General features: G+C 36.7%; 2 protein-coding genes across 2 annotated transcripts in view; both read left to right on the top strand.

The window, feature by feature from the left end:
• LOC134586516 (cytochrome P450 2K1-like) overlaps positions 1 to 14801 on the top strand; it is a 426562-nt gene that overhangs the window by 344173 nt on the left and 67588 nt on the right. The window lies entirely within an intron of this gene.
• LOC134586521 (cytochrome P450 2K1-like) overlaps positions 1 to 14801 on the top strand; it is a 38395-nt gene that overhangs the window by 19332 nt on the left and 4262 nt on the right. The window contains exons 3-8 of the mRNA XM_063442080.1: positions 1164 to 1326; positions 4150 to 4299; positions 6530 to 6690; positions 10456 to 10632; positions 12538 to 12676; positions 14013 to 14197. Coding sequence (XP_063298150.1) covers positions 1200 to 1326; positions 4150 to 4299; positions 6530 to 6690; positions 10456 to 10632; positions 12538 to 12676; positions 14013 to 14197 — 939 coding nt within the window. The 5' untranslated portion in view covers positions 1164 to 1199. The remainder of the gene's footprint in view (positions 1 to 1163; positions 1327 to 4149; positions 4300 to 6529; positions 6691 to 10455; positions 10633 to 12537; positions 12677 to 14012; positions 14198 to 14801) is intronic.

Here is a 14801-nt window from a genome sequence, read left to right as displayed (position 1 = left end):
AAGTATAGAGTTTATCCCCTGTTTAATATTATTTTATGTATTTTCTGTAATTATTATTATTATTATTAATATTATGGCATTTTCTGCTAAAAATCATGGCAAATGAACACAGCGAGGAGCTTTGTGGGCTATGTTCAATATTTCTTGTGAGTGAATGTTGAATGACCCATTTTTTTAAAACAATGCATGTTCTGTTTTGTTTGTTTTCGCTTGTTTTGTTTGTTCTTTCTGTTTTTGGATGTAGGTTAGAGTGTGATTATTACAAAAAATATTTTTTAAACAAAAACTATAGAAAATAAGTCATTTAACAATAGTTAAACAAGACAAACATTTAATTCTAACAAAACACATACGACACATGGGAACAGTAGGTGAAAAGGGCCCTGCCCATACGAGCTAACAACATATTACACATATTTTGTTACATTTGTAATGGTATACACCAGACAGCCTAAACAAAAAATCAGGAAAGCAGATCAAGCCGCTATATAAATGCTGAAAAATTATAACTCCTACCTAGCTGTAGACATACATCCATGGAGTGAAAAGGGTGGCTCCTTCTTCGCTACAGCTATACAAATAGAAATCCTGCCGGTAAACCACCCAACAGAAAATTAACACTCCGCAGAGCATAACAAGGGAGTGCAAATCGTAGAAAAATGCAATGTTCAATAAAAATACGACACGCAAATAGTGGAGAGCACAAATCTGAATGTACGAAACCAGGAGAACAGCCGTATGCATTTAATAGGAAGTGTCACATTAGACATAATATGTTCTTGATGGCTCTCCTGATTTTGCACCTTTAGATATGTGCTCTCCTATATTTATGTGTCTTTGTTTTTATTTATTGAATATTACATTTATCTAGTATTTGAACTCTCTTGCCATGTTCTACAGAGTATTTCTTTTCTTTTCACCTTCCTTTTTTGATTGGGTGGAATACCAACTAAATTTCTTATTGTACACCAGATAGTCTATCTACCTACCTACAGTTAGCAACACACTACCAAGTATATTTTGCCACATCAGTAGAGCTTTTCATACCTCCTTTTAACAAAACTGCACCCTATTTATTTCTTGGATTAGAGAGTACCGATATATAGCTACAGATGTATAAAAAATATGTTAAATATCATATTATTCCATGTTGTACCTTGCAGTTAGCTGAGGAGTATGGCTCTGTATTCAGTTTTCACATGGGAATGAAGAAAGTGGTTGTATTGTGTGGCTACGATGCAGTGAAAGATGCTCTTGTCAACCATGCAGAGGAGTTTTCTGATAGACCTTTCATACCTATTTTCCATGATACATCCAAGGGACACGGTAAGTGTATTTGCAGTTAGCGGTAAAACTGAATTACAAAATGCAAGCCAAAATAAATCAGGTTTGCCATTTTTTTATTCACTACTTTTTTTTTTTTTACCATTTTAGTGAGTAAACCATGTATTTCTGTTGCAAAGATTAGAATCCTTTAAAATACACCAAATAGATTATTTTAGAGAGATGGGCAAGTGAATATATACAGAAATATAAAAAAAAAATTTAAACTCAAACATCAACAAATTATAAATCACACATTTCAAGATGTATTACAATGAACATTTGTAAAGAACAACTGCTATGATATTAAATACATGCCAACATTTAGACCATATTGGTAGGTCTGGCATCACTGGTTCAGAAACTCTACCCGTGTTTCATGAGCCTGGCAACACCAAAGTGTTCTTTGTGAAATATAGAGAGAACATTAAAATATTTCTTGGGCTAAATGCATCTCTACGGGCCTTCTGTTAATGTAGGTATGGTCCTAAATATTCTGCAATTAACATCTTGTTGGCCTTTCACATCTCGAGCTATTAAACACATCATTCATTATAAAGTAGATATAAAACAAATTCTGCGGTTGATATATAACCAAGTGCTTTTGCTTTACTTTTGAATTTCATTATGCACTGCGACACAAATTAAAAAAAACAAATGAAAAAAAAAAAGTTTTAACCATTTTGTTGCAATGGAGAAAGTTGGGAAAAGCAGGTTGTTCACTACAGTGAGAATTCAAAGTAAATTCAACAGAGGATTTTGAAATTTAAGGTTGAAAGAGCCGAACCTGAAATTTTTAGTCAGCTATGCTTCAAGCTCGGCTGCTTCGGCGTTAAATTTAAAGCCTACTTTGAATTCTCACTTTAGTGAATAAATCCAATAGATCTCAAATAAGGCACAAAAATTGATTTTTTCACCAGTCACCTGTTGTACATTTACGTGGGATTGACAAAAAAAAAAATTAGGTGAGGTGGAATTTTTTTTTTTTTTTAAACCTGGATTTCTCACCTAACTTTTTCAATCCTGTTGTCAACTCAGTGCAGTTTCCTGTTTAATGAATTAACACCTATATTAAAGGGAAACTATAGTACCAGGAAAATTAAGTTGTTTTCCTGGCACTATAGCTCTCAATATTGTCCCCTCCAGTCAAGCCCCCCCCCCCCACCCCCCAGGGAAAGGGTTAAAATCCCCTTTTGTCAATTACCTAAGCCCAGCACCGATGTCCCTCAGCACTGGCTCAGGCTCCACCTCCGCTCTCCCCAACTTATGTCAGCCTGCGGGGGAGACCTAATGCACATGCACGGCAAAGGCCTGCGGTCACATTAGTATTAGTATGTATAATGCTTTCCATAACACTGGAAGTCCTCATGCATAGCGTGAGGATGTCCAGCATCAGTTAAGCGACCAAAAGTTGACTAACGATCCAGAAGTCCCTCTTGTGGCTTTCTGGTAGACAGCCACTACAGGTGGAGTTAACCCTCAAAGGTAATTATTGCAGTTTATTCAAAACTGCAATGGTTACCTTTGCAAGGTTAAGGGAACTGAGACACTTCTATGAGCCGAAGTGGTCTGGGTGTCTATAGTGTCCTTTAACTGATGGCTAAATTTGTCACTGCAGATATTTGTGAGCAACAATTCCCACTATGCTTTGTCAGCTTAAAGGCATATAGTCCAGTTATAATATTCTATTTTCTCAAAGTTTGCTGTTCCGAATAAACCACACTGGCATAAAACATTTTACTTGAACCAGAATGGTAGCCCTGGGGACAAACAGCAACGCACTGTTTTCTTGTATTTGCTAATATATATGGCTGGGAGAAAAACTGAGCTGACACACATTTCTCAGCTGTTTATCAGAGGAACAGAGCTTATTTTTGTGTGACAGATACTCGTTTCATATACAATGTTTCTGTCACTCTGCTTTATAAAAAGAAAAAAAATATATTTCTTGGGCTAGCAGCCCAGCCTGACACATGTCCCGACCAAATCCGGACTGCAGACAACTAAATTGATTTGCTGTGTTGACAAGCAGTTTAAGGGGGCAAATTCTTTCTTACCTAGTGGCTATCGTACATATTATGTCACTTATTAATCTAACACAATAACACAAAGAATCGTAAGACATTTAGAGTGCATGATGGGTTAGTAGTCAATCAGGTATCCTTCTGTCTGGCTACCAATTCTATAATGGGCTATGTAGCGGAGCTCCCAATACCCTGGATCCGCCAAGGATCACTTCCTAGCTGGAACTGGGGAAAACCTCAGCGCTTCTGCCCCAGACGTCGTGGCTTGACTGAGGTCCTCCTGGAGTATTTCCATCCTGGAACAGGATAAAGGAATGGCTCTATTTCCTTCCAGGGACTGGACAACACACAGTTCTGGGAGCTATAGTCCTACAAGGACTTTCCCCACTGAATCCTCCATGAGATGGAACAAGGTGCTGAGCAGTGATTAGCCCTTTTCCCTCCCAGTAACTAGACAACATAGTTCTGGGAGTACAACTGATTTTAATGAGCCAAACTCAGAAAATTATGCACCCATTTTCAACCCATTTAACCCATTAGACACCCATGCCTAATATGAATATGAACACAGAATATGTATTATTGCTATTATTACTAGGTTGTGACTAAATCCCAATTTTGTGGCAGTGTGCTTCTTTACTAAAATAAAGGTATTTTCATATTGTGTAAATTGGGCTTCATAAAATTATACAGATTTTTTACTAATAGTTATTGTTAAAAGAAACTTTTAATAAGTTTGAATTTATTAATTAACACGTTTAACTCCGTTAATAACTCAGCAAACATCACTTATTGAATTTAGGTATCGTTTTTGCTCATGGTGAAAACTGGAAAGTTATGAGAAGATTCTCTCTTACTACACTACGAGATTTTGGAATGGGAAAAAAAGTAATTGAAAACCTGATTAACGAGGAATGTGATTCATTGGTGGAAGTATTTAAATCATACAAAGGTTAGTGATTAATCATAACTAGGGGATACTTGCTTTAAAGCAATTTGTTTGGAAAACATTCTCTCCAGTTAAAGAGCATATGTAGAATCATATGTTAATGGATTGTGTTAAACTGCCATCCTAATAAACTCAAAAATAGAAACAGAAAGATAAGATTTTGATTTAAAAATATATTATTTGTAGGTTTCCTTGATAGTCGCTCCTTTGGCAGCAACATAAAAGTTGGTGAACAACTTTCAGGCTATCATTACTCTCTCAATATAAATTCTAGTGTCTAAATTCATGTGCGTCATATGTCCAGTGAGGTTTAACAGTCTCCTATAGAAAGCATTTAAACAAAAGCAGTAGTATTGCATATAAAATATGAGGATGTTGGTAGGTAGACTGATAGAGTGAGGGGAAAAAGTATTTGATCCCCTGCTGTTTTTTTAACGATAGTCCATTGACAAAGAAATGATCAATCTATAATTTTAATGGTAGGTGTATTTTAACAGTGAGAGACAGAATAACGAAAAACAAATCCAGAAAAACGCATGTCAAAGTTATAAATTTATTTGCATGTCAATGAGTGAAATAAATATTTGATCCCCTATCAATCAGCAAGATTTCTGGCTCCCAGGTGTCTTTTATACAGGTAGCGAGCTGAGATTAGGAGCACTTTCTTACCTGTATAAAAGACATCTGTCCACAGAAGCAATCAATCAGATTTCAAACTCTCCACCATGGCCAAGACCAAAGAGCTGTCCAGAGATGTCAGGACAATATTGTAGACCTACAAAAGGCTATATACAGAAAATAACTGTGAGTCTCCCTCGGTCTGGTGCTCCATGCAAGATCTCACCTTGTAGACTTTTAATGATCGTGAGAATGGTGAGGAATCAGCCCAGAGAATTTTGTTAATGATCTCAAGGCAGCTGGGACCATGAAAACTATTGGTAACTAACTACGTGGTAAAGGACTAAAATCCTGCAGCGCCCGTGAGATCCCCTGCTCAAGAAAGCATATGTACAGGCCCGTCTGAAGTTTGCCAATGAAAATCTGAATGATTCAGAGGAGAACTGGGTGAAAGTGTTGTGGTCAGATGAGACCAAAATCAAGCTCTTTGGCATCAACTTGACGTGTTTGAAGGAGGAGGAATGCTGCCTATGACCCCAAGAACACCATCCACACCGTCAAACATGAAGGCGGAAACATTATGCTTTGGGGGTGTTTTTCTGCTAAGGGGACAGGACAACTTTACCGCATCAATGGGATGATGGACAGGGCCATGTACCGTCAAATCTTGGGTGAGAAACTACTTCCCTCAGCCAGGGCATTGAAAATGGGTCGTGCATGGGTATTAAAGCATGACAATGGCCCAAAATACACAGCCAAGGCAAAAAAGGAGTGGCTCAAGAATAAGCACATTAAGGTCCTGGAGTGGCCTAGCCAGTCTCCAGACCTTAATTCCATAGAAAATCTGTGCAGGGTTTGAGTTGCCAAATGTCAGCCACAAAAACTTAATGACTTGGAGAGCATCTGCAAAGAGGAGTGGGACAAAATCCCTCCTAAGATGTGTGCAAACCTGGTGACCAACTACAAGAAACGTCTGACCTCTGTGATTGCCAACAAGGGTTTTGCCACCAAATACTAGTCGAAGGGGTCAAATACTTATTTCACTCATTGACATGCAAATCAATTTATAACTTTTTTGACATGCGTTTTTTTTTTCTTATTCTGTTTCTCCCTGTTAAAATACACCTACCATTAAAATTATAGACTGATAATTTCTTTGTCATTGGGCAAACGTTCAAAATCAGCAGGGGATCAAATACTTTTTTCCCTCACTGTAGATAGATATATTTTTCACATATTTAACTATCTATCTTCTTTTGAATATATATATATATATATATATATATATATATATATAATATGTATACACCAAAAGAGTTGTGGTGGGGAAAAAGTGTGGATGAAAACCCCTTCGACCTGAAATAAGTGGATAGTTAATACATTGCTAAACAAAAATACACACACCAGTCAAGCCATTAGACTTGCTTTTCCCTCATTTTAACAGTGCTCTCACTACTGCAAGGGATTCTGGGTAGGCGTATGCAGACTCCCTTGCAATAGTGAGAGCAATATAGATTAACAATAGAAATATATATTACTTTACTGCATTTATTAGTGTGTGTGTGTGTGTGTCTTATTTAATGTAAGTATTTTTTTTTTATTTTCCTTATCCCAGGAAAGCCTTTTGGCAACAAAATAATAATAAATGGAGCTGTATCCAACATAATTGTATCTGTACTACTTAGCCATCGCTTTGATTACAATGACCCAACATTTGTGAAGCTTATGGGCTTAATCAACTCAAATCTAATGACATTAAGAAGTCCTATGATTTTGGTGAGAATAATATTTTAGCCAATAACATTTCTGTTTGAGTAGAGTAGAGATCTAATGTCAACTTGCATGTGTGTATATATATATATATATATAAATATATATATATATATATATATATATATATATATATACACACTCACACACATCCAAAAGACTTGCACTCATGGACTGAAATGCACTTAATTTAACCTGGTGCCAGATCCAGCAGTTTATGGTAATAGAAAGCAAAAAGTAGATAACACTCTTGGACATTGGAACAAAATAAAACCTAACTTATATTTATTTGCATTAAACTCTCATAATTAAAACTAAAAAAAAACAACGTTTTAAATATAGAACGGAAGCGTCAATAAATAAAAGTTAAGTTATATTCTTTGCATCAAAATCCCAGGGGGCTATCCATTCATTGACTCCAAACTGGGAGAGTGGCTTTAGCAGATTTCAGGTGGAACATCCAAGATCTCAGTTTAAAAGTGTGTAGTTCTGTGCAGCATATAAGAATTCCTAGTATGTGGGCACAAATTACGCATTATCATTGGTGATGTGTCTAACTATATAGGTGGCATGGCATCACCAACATGATAAACTGACTGGCAAGCAGTCTGTCTGTATGGGGAACACTAGTAATCTTTGTCCATAGAGCAATGCAAATTTCTTTAAATGTACTCATGTTGAATTTTTCTCTGGTGTCAGTAAAAGCAGGAAACCAGAAAAAGCACATTGGAAGACAGAACAAAATCAGAATTTGGGACTGTTGGCATTTGTAGTGGATCTCCCTGTACCCCGACTGGGTACCTCTGCCAAGGACTGCTTCCTAGCGTGGCTTGACTGGGGCCCTGGAACCACTCTCTCCTGGAGCCGAATGGGGAATTCGCTCTAGACACCCGCAGGCACTGAATGACACTCAGTCCTGGGAGCTCTAGTCCTTAAAAGGACTTTCCCAGTTGAATCCTCCACACTGGAACAGTGATGAAAGAGTAGCCCTTCCCCTCCCAGTAACCAAACTACACATAGTTCTGGGAATACAAGCTGGGATACTTTATTGGCAGCCACAACTGGCCTTATGTGCAGGTCCCCATTCAAGGGGCACTCCCCCCTAGACCTGAGAGTAAACCACAGTAGAGGTAAATGCACATTGGCTCTCATATCCATGACACTCCCATACAAAATCAGATAATCCCTCCTCTGTGCCTGGGAGATAATTGGATCAGGAGCTGTACTAATATAATCGAATTATCTCCAAGCACAGAAAAACATACATTTCCCAAACACTCCAAAAGTACCCTAAAATACATAAAACTCTCACATGTTGCATCCCCTGATAGGGCTGATCTGGGAGACCCACATATCCAAAAATCACCCAGATCAGTTCAGGAGTTCAGGAATTTCCTGGAAGTCATTTGTTTGACTGACCGTTGGTCTAGTTCGGTAGTTTAAAAACAAACAAACTACCGAACATAGTCAATAGTCTTACCCTGGAGCATGTTACCCTTGTACGTGGGATTGTTTCCACCGAACAGTGTCTCTCTGAGTGTTGTCAAACTGAACGCAGGCAATCATGGAAGTCCAGCGGTGTTCAGGAGTTTCAGTATCCAAAAATACTTCCATGAACTTGACAACCAAACACCGCTGCCTGTGTTAATACGAAAAAGATGGCCGCCACCTCGTGGTCGTCCATAGGAATTGCGGCCACCCAGACGAACACTTAGAACACTGAGGTGGAAATTGTTACAAAGTAGCAATAAGGCTTAACAAGCTTGGTGGTCTCTGGTTTGCGCGGCTGTTCGGTTTCCAAACCAAATGGTCCAAATACACAAACTGAGACTTTTACATAACATTTTACAGGGTCCATAGTCTGTGGGCAGGAGGCTGGCAAGCAGGCTCCTCCAGGAACTTGTGGCAAACTCACTTGAAAAGGGGAGTTTGTCACAGCATGTATGGGTGGGGAGGATGCTGGTATGTTAGATGGCATCAAAAAAGTAGGCAGCAGTGGTATAGATTTAGTAATATGTTCTGAAGATATACATGTTGTGTCTCTTGTTTAGTCCATCATTTCATGGTATTTGATTACATATGTATGTCTTGATGCTACCATAAGATACGTTGCGTGATTGTGTCTGGGCATGTTTTTGACTGTATCCATGTATGTATCTAAGTGTCAGCTGGAATTAGAGGAGCAATATCTGTCCCACTAATTTCTGTAAAACCAGCTTCAATAAAAAGATTACAAGCAAAAATTAAAAAACAAAATGATATAAAAGGTCCATAAAGGTGAAGCATGAGATAAAAAAAACAATGACATCTAGGAAATCTGAAAACATTTATAAATTACTAAACCTTTGGTCATGTAGGTTATGATGTCTTTAGAACTACTAAGCATACTGTGGTGGTTACAGTTACAGTAGTGTCCTTGGTTCCCCCAAGTATAAGTAGTCAACTATTTCCTAATAGATTGACTTATTACTAGGGTCCACCTGGCACCGATCCCTGCCTCTCTATAGCGAAAACCCTATGCCTAAACTAAGCCAAGTGACAGATTAGCTCACTGACTGAGTGCAATCAGATAATAAGTACTTGGAAACCAGGGAGAACATACCACTGTGCTGTGAAGTGTAAATTAAATAGAAGATCAAAGGAAAAACTAAAAGTGAGGTAAAGAAAAAAACTCCTCACTTACCCCTCTGGGATTCAGGGCGCCAGACGAGGAATTTCAAATCCAAAAAGGAAAAGGTTTATTCCTCAAGGCACAAGGTATAGGTCTTGACTCCTATGTCTAAGGACTGGGTGGCCCGAAACATGCATGGAAGACTTTCCTTTTGACTTTTGTTTGTTTATGTACCTTGTGGAATAAGCCTTTCCTTTTTGATTCGGAGCGCTTGCTTTTGCTGGCATTATTTTTTTCCTTTTTCTTTGCAATCAGATAATACTCTCCAGATAAAATAATAACAATAACAAAGTATATAACCAGGAAAGGTACACTTTCAAGTACATCATGGGGAATGACTCCTTTTTATTTAATAAGGTAAAAAAATCTTGTTTTCAAGAGATGAACATTTCTCCATGTTGATGTCAATGAGTTTTAATTCTTTTAAAGGGACACTATATTTACCAAAAAAAAAACTTTACCTTAATGAAGTAGTTTTGGGTATAAATCATTCCTTTGTAGTGTAACTGCCACATTTTCTGTCATTTAAAAGTTGGATCATTTTGTTTAGCAAAACCTCTTCTGCCTGTGACTCACACATCCTCCTTACGCACAACCTGGAACAGAGCTCAAAGCAAGCTGTGGTGGTTTTGGTGATTGGAGTGTTTCTATAACTCTAAATGCTTCATTAAGCTAAAGTTGTTTGGATGCTTAGAGTATCCTGTAGTGATGGTGGGGGTGGGGGAGATATTACTATGTTACAGGACATGGCCATTTAAAAAGACTTCGGAATAGGACTGTCAAGAAGCTGCCATTTTTATGGGGGAGGGGACTTTTGACACGCCACCTGCAGGTTTGCAAACTTCCTACCAACTCACAGTGGTGGATGTGGAGATGACAAAATAGAAAGGTCAAATGAACAGAATGTCAAAGAATATCAATTATTTGCAATCCAAAATGCAAAAAAAGCAAAACAAATCTCAATAATGCAAACTATAATTGTTCCCACACAAGCTTATGAGAGATTTAAAATAATATGTTTCTCCAATTTCTCCGAATAGATTAAGACATTTCATCTATCCTCCTTACTTGAGATAATATTTTATTTTTATTTCCATTAGCTGTACAACATGTTTCCATCTTTGGTTCGCTTATTGCCTGGAAGTCATAATATAGTTTTTGAAAATTTCCAGAAGATGAATACATTAATTAAAGAGACGTTTGCAAAGCACAAGGACCAGCTGGACATGAACGACCAAAGAAATCTCATTGATGCATTTCTTGTCAAGCAACAAGAGGTAACCACATCACTTTTAAAGGGAATTTGACTTATACAAAATATATTGATTAGAAGGTAAATTTAGCTAGATATTTAAATTTTATCTGAACAAAAAAAGTAGGGCTCAAAATTTCCACTCGCCTACATTCACAAACACACTGACATGACATGTATTCATGTGAAAGTGCTGTTCATTTGCAGCTAGTAGCTCAGGACTTTCCATTTTGAGCCCTGATTAAAGTAATACAAATATTTAAAAACATCTGAATTTGACTAGCTTTAAGACTCAGCTCTCTCTGCTTTATCTTCATCCTCCCCTTAGTTTCTCATCCTATGTATGGGAAGTTAAGGATTATTGGAATGGAAACCATGACTGCCCTTCCCCGATTACTTCCCTAATTCTATCCTTATGAGATGGGGGGATATTTATAAAACATAACTCTAATAACAAGGAAAAAAAACTCTGCATTTCCTCTGATCCATGCCACATATGATGTTATGTTTATGTAACAGTGAGGACAGACGTAATCAACTTCTTGCCTCATTCTCTGAGCTGTCCTACTAGGGATTCTAAAGTCTAGAGGTCCCCTACTGAAATGTTCTTCTTTCTTCTCCTTCATTGACCCATAATATTATGTCTGGGTCACCCTTACTTACTATCAGGGAGTTCCCGTTTTCAAAAAACAGAACTAATGTGTATAGTCTATAGCGCTAATATGCCCTTTCTTTATTATAAAAAAAAGTCTATTTATCTATTTTCATGTATTTATAAACTGACTGTAGACACATGGCGAATTAAAAAGTCACATTTAGAAACAATGCTTAAATCTGCAACCAAATTGCATTTTGAGAATTGCCTATTGGATCATTTTCTTTATTTTATATTATTTTAATTAATTTCTGTTTTATGTGATTACTCTCTCTCCAGTTCTGCAAAAACCTTCATATGCTTTCGGCATTATCATTTTGCATTAGACTTATGCATTGTGGAAAAAAATTGGTTTGGTCTGAATCACTTTGTCCAAAAATAAAATCTAGTTTGGGTAGCCCAATAGTTATACATGTGACCATTTGGTTTGTTCAAACATTGTCCATACAAAATATTCAGAAATGCAATTCAGAGAAACCAAAAAGAAACCAAAAAGGCCTGAAATATGTATATTGCAAGGATAGGACCTTTTCTAAGGACTTGGCAGCAATGGATGCCCAGTCGCTAGTTTTTAATGCATAGCAGACATGCCCCCATGTGCCTGATGGCATGTGGTGCTATATGGAGGTACATTACCTCTATTATAGTATGAAGGGGGGTCTTATTGACAACCCTAAAGGATTTTTATTTTTTTAATTTATTTTTTACTTTTTCAATGTGATTACTGGCTATCAAGTTCTGACTATCAAGCTCTGACTAGCCACCGCATAATTAACCCCTGCACCTCCAAAACTATATTTACTTGCTGGCTGCTAGTTCTGCCAACATTTCAGCTGTTCGGTTCGGCTGAAATCCAGACCAAATCCAGGTCCGTTCGGCCCCTGAATTACAAAATCAACAATGTCCAGAGTTTGCAATACAGGAGTGAATGGATTTGCCCGATTTGGTTCAGGGCCATTCAAACTTTAGTGAATAACCGTGTTAGTGTCTGTCCACTAACCATTAATCTTTTTTTATTCTAATAAATCATCTTTTTTTTTTTGGTGCCACAGATGAAAGTACTCAAATAAACATGCTTGTCCATAGCTTAAGTTGTTTGTTCAGTTCTACGTCCATATGGTGCTCTGGAGTTACAGAATTTTGGACAACCCAACAATTGGTCTAAATTTAGATGATTTGCAATTCATCTGAAAACAAATGCACACGTCTACTATGTATAAATTATATAGTTTGTTTTTTTACCTACATTTTTTCGTTTTTTTCGCTACAATTCAGGAAAAACCCAAAGGATTATTTTTCCATGATGATAATTTAACAGCTCTTGTGAGCAGTTTGTTTGCAGCTGGAACAGAAACAACCTCCACGACCCTTCGATGGGGCATTATGCTAATGATGAAATATCCAGAGATCCAAAGTAAGACATCGGTTTATGTGTTGGAGACATGATCAACTTTGTAATATGTCAAAATATTGGCTTTACTACATCAGGGAACTCTGCGTGGACATCACATGTACGATTAGAAGCACTCACACTGTCCAGCAGGCACTAGGACCATGCTCAAAGTGCTTCAGCAGTGCTCCCTGCATGGTCCTGTCGGTAAGGGGCCGGCCAAACAGGCTGTCACATCTTTTCAGTAGGCAGGCTCACTCCTTTTCTAGGTAGCCCCACCAATTGTGGGCATTATCAGTGACATAAATTGTGTCACTGATGACACCCCCTCAGAGCCTGCCCCCTCCTCCTAAATGCATACCTGCCATTGGTAGAAGACATGTGTTTTCGAAAAAATTAAACAATACATTATGGTATTTTGGTTCATTATAATACATAATATTCAGACAAAGATATTTTATTTTATAGAACATGTACACTGACAAACCATCATAAGTGATGTGAGAGCTACATACATATTTTGTAAAAGGAAGAGGTAAGGGGGAGGGTGCAACAATGAATAAACTGCATGTGGTGTTGTAGTCGCATGCAGGCATTTTTTTAGACATGGTGATGGTAGTTTAAGAATTATATGTTTACTTTTGACCTATCTGAAGAATTGTGAAACAACTAATACCAATTAATGTCCCATCATTTAGACCCCCTCAAAAAAAAAAGTGTAAAAACTAATCAAAAACATATTCATAAGTTATATATGTGTTAGGTTGCTGCCAAGTTACAGAAATATTATAAAAGAATATATGAAGACAACTGGTAATGGTAAATTATTATCAGTGAATGTACAGGGACTAAATTTGAACTTTGAAAGACAATTTTTTTTAAAAAAAACAATGAAGAAGAAAAATATATATATATAAGTGTACTTCATTTAAATATTTATGTATCACAGAGCCTTTAATTCATATGCTAGTTTATCATCTTATGTTTGAAATTGAACATTTTACCATCAATGACACCAATAAACCTGGGTTTTAGTGTTATTTTCGGAGGACAGAAACTTGGTAGAACAAGTATAAATACAAAACAGTCATAACCATATTACATGAAAGGCTGATTCTGGTCACATCTTCATCCTCCGCAACCTAATGTTACTTAACATAATGTTCATGTATATTTTTGTTAAATTTTTTTTATCATTTAGATTATAAATATTTTTGAGTGTAATGCTTTAGAAAATTCATGATGGCATGTTAGTAAATGTAAGTAAATATGTGGATTTATATTGCAGTTGTATAGTCTGGACAACAGTCATTACATAGAAATGGTATATATTCTAATGGCATACAATTTTTATTTACAGAAAATGTCCAAAATGAAATAGACAATGTGATTGGATCTTCTCAGCCTCAAATAGAACACAGAAAGGACATGCCGTATACAGATGCTGTCATTCATGAAATTCAAAGGTTTGGTAATATTGTACCTAACAACCTTCCACATGCAACTACTTGTGATGTCACATTTAGAGGATATTTTATTCCTAAGGTGAGTGAGTACCTTGCAATATATTCATATTCATTTGTTGTATTTGTGTTATAAACTCAATGATTTATTGTATTGACTAAACACTTTCAAATATAAATCACATTAATATTTTTCAGTTATTCATTAAGTTAAAGTCATGCACATGAACAATTTCCCCCTAATTCCTAGATTCAAGATGGCTATATTTCCCAAAAGGAAAACGTAAATGTGTAATAAAATACTATGGAAGCTATGTAGTTGTGAACCTTGATATCCAATCAAGGCAGAAATGTTTAATTGCTTCTACCTGTTACATGTGTAATTAACAGTAATGTGATTATCAGTGACATCATACATGCACCATCTCAAAATATTCCTATATCATAAATGAATATTGTTACTAACTTATAATTATATTTGTAGGGGTTGTATAATAATCTCTAATTAAATTGTACTAGTTCTGCTCACAACCCACTTCAACCTAGTTTAGTTTACTGATAGTCCTTCATTCATGAAGGAGGAAGATGCTGGAACACCTCTTAATGAAGATGGTTTATTATTTAGATGTGGTTAGACAACACTGGGCACCAGAAGGTCTTCTGAAAATCTGGTTGTTAACTACAGA

Source organism: Pelobates fuscus, chromosome 2, assembly GCF_036172605.1.
Source record: "Pelobates fuscus isolate aPelFus1 chromosome 2, aPelFus1.pri, whole genome shotgun sequence".
Classification (NCBI taxonomy): domain Eukaryota; kingdom Metazoa; phylum Chordata; class Amphibia; order Anura; family Pelobatidae; genus Pelobates; species Pelobates fuscus.
Note: the sequence above shows the minus strand (reverse complement) of the source record. Positions and strands in the feature narration are given on the sequence as shown.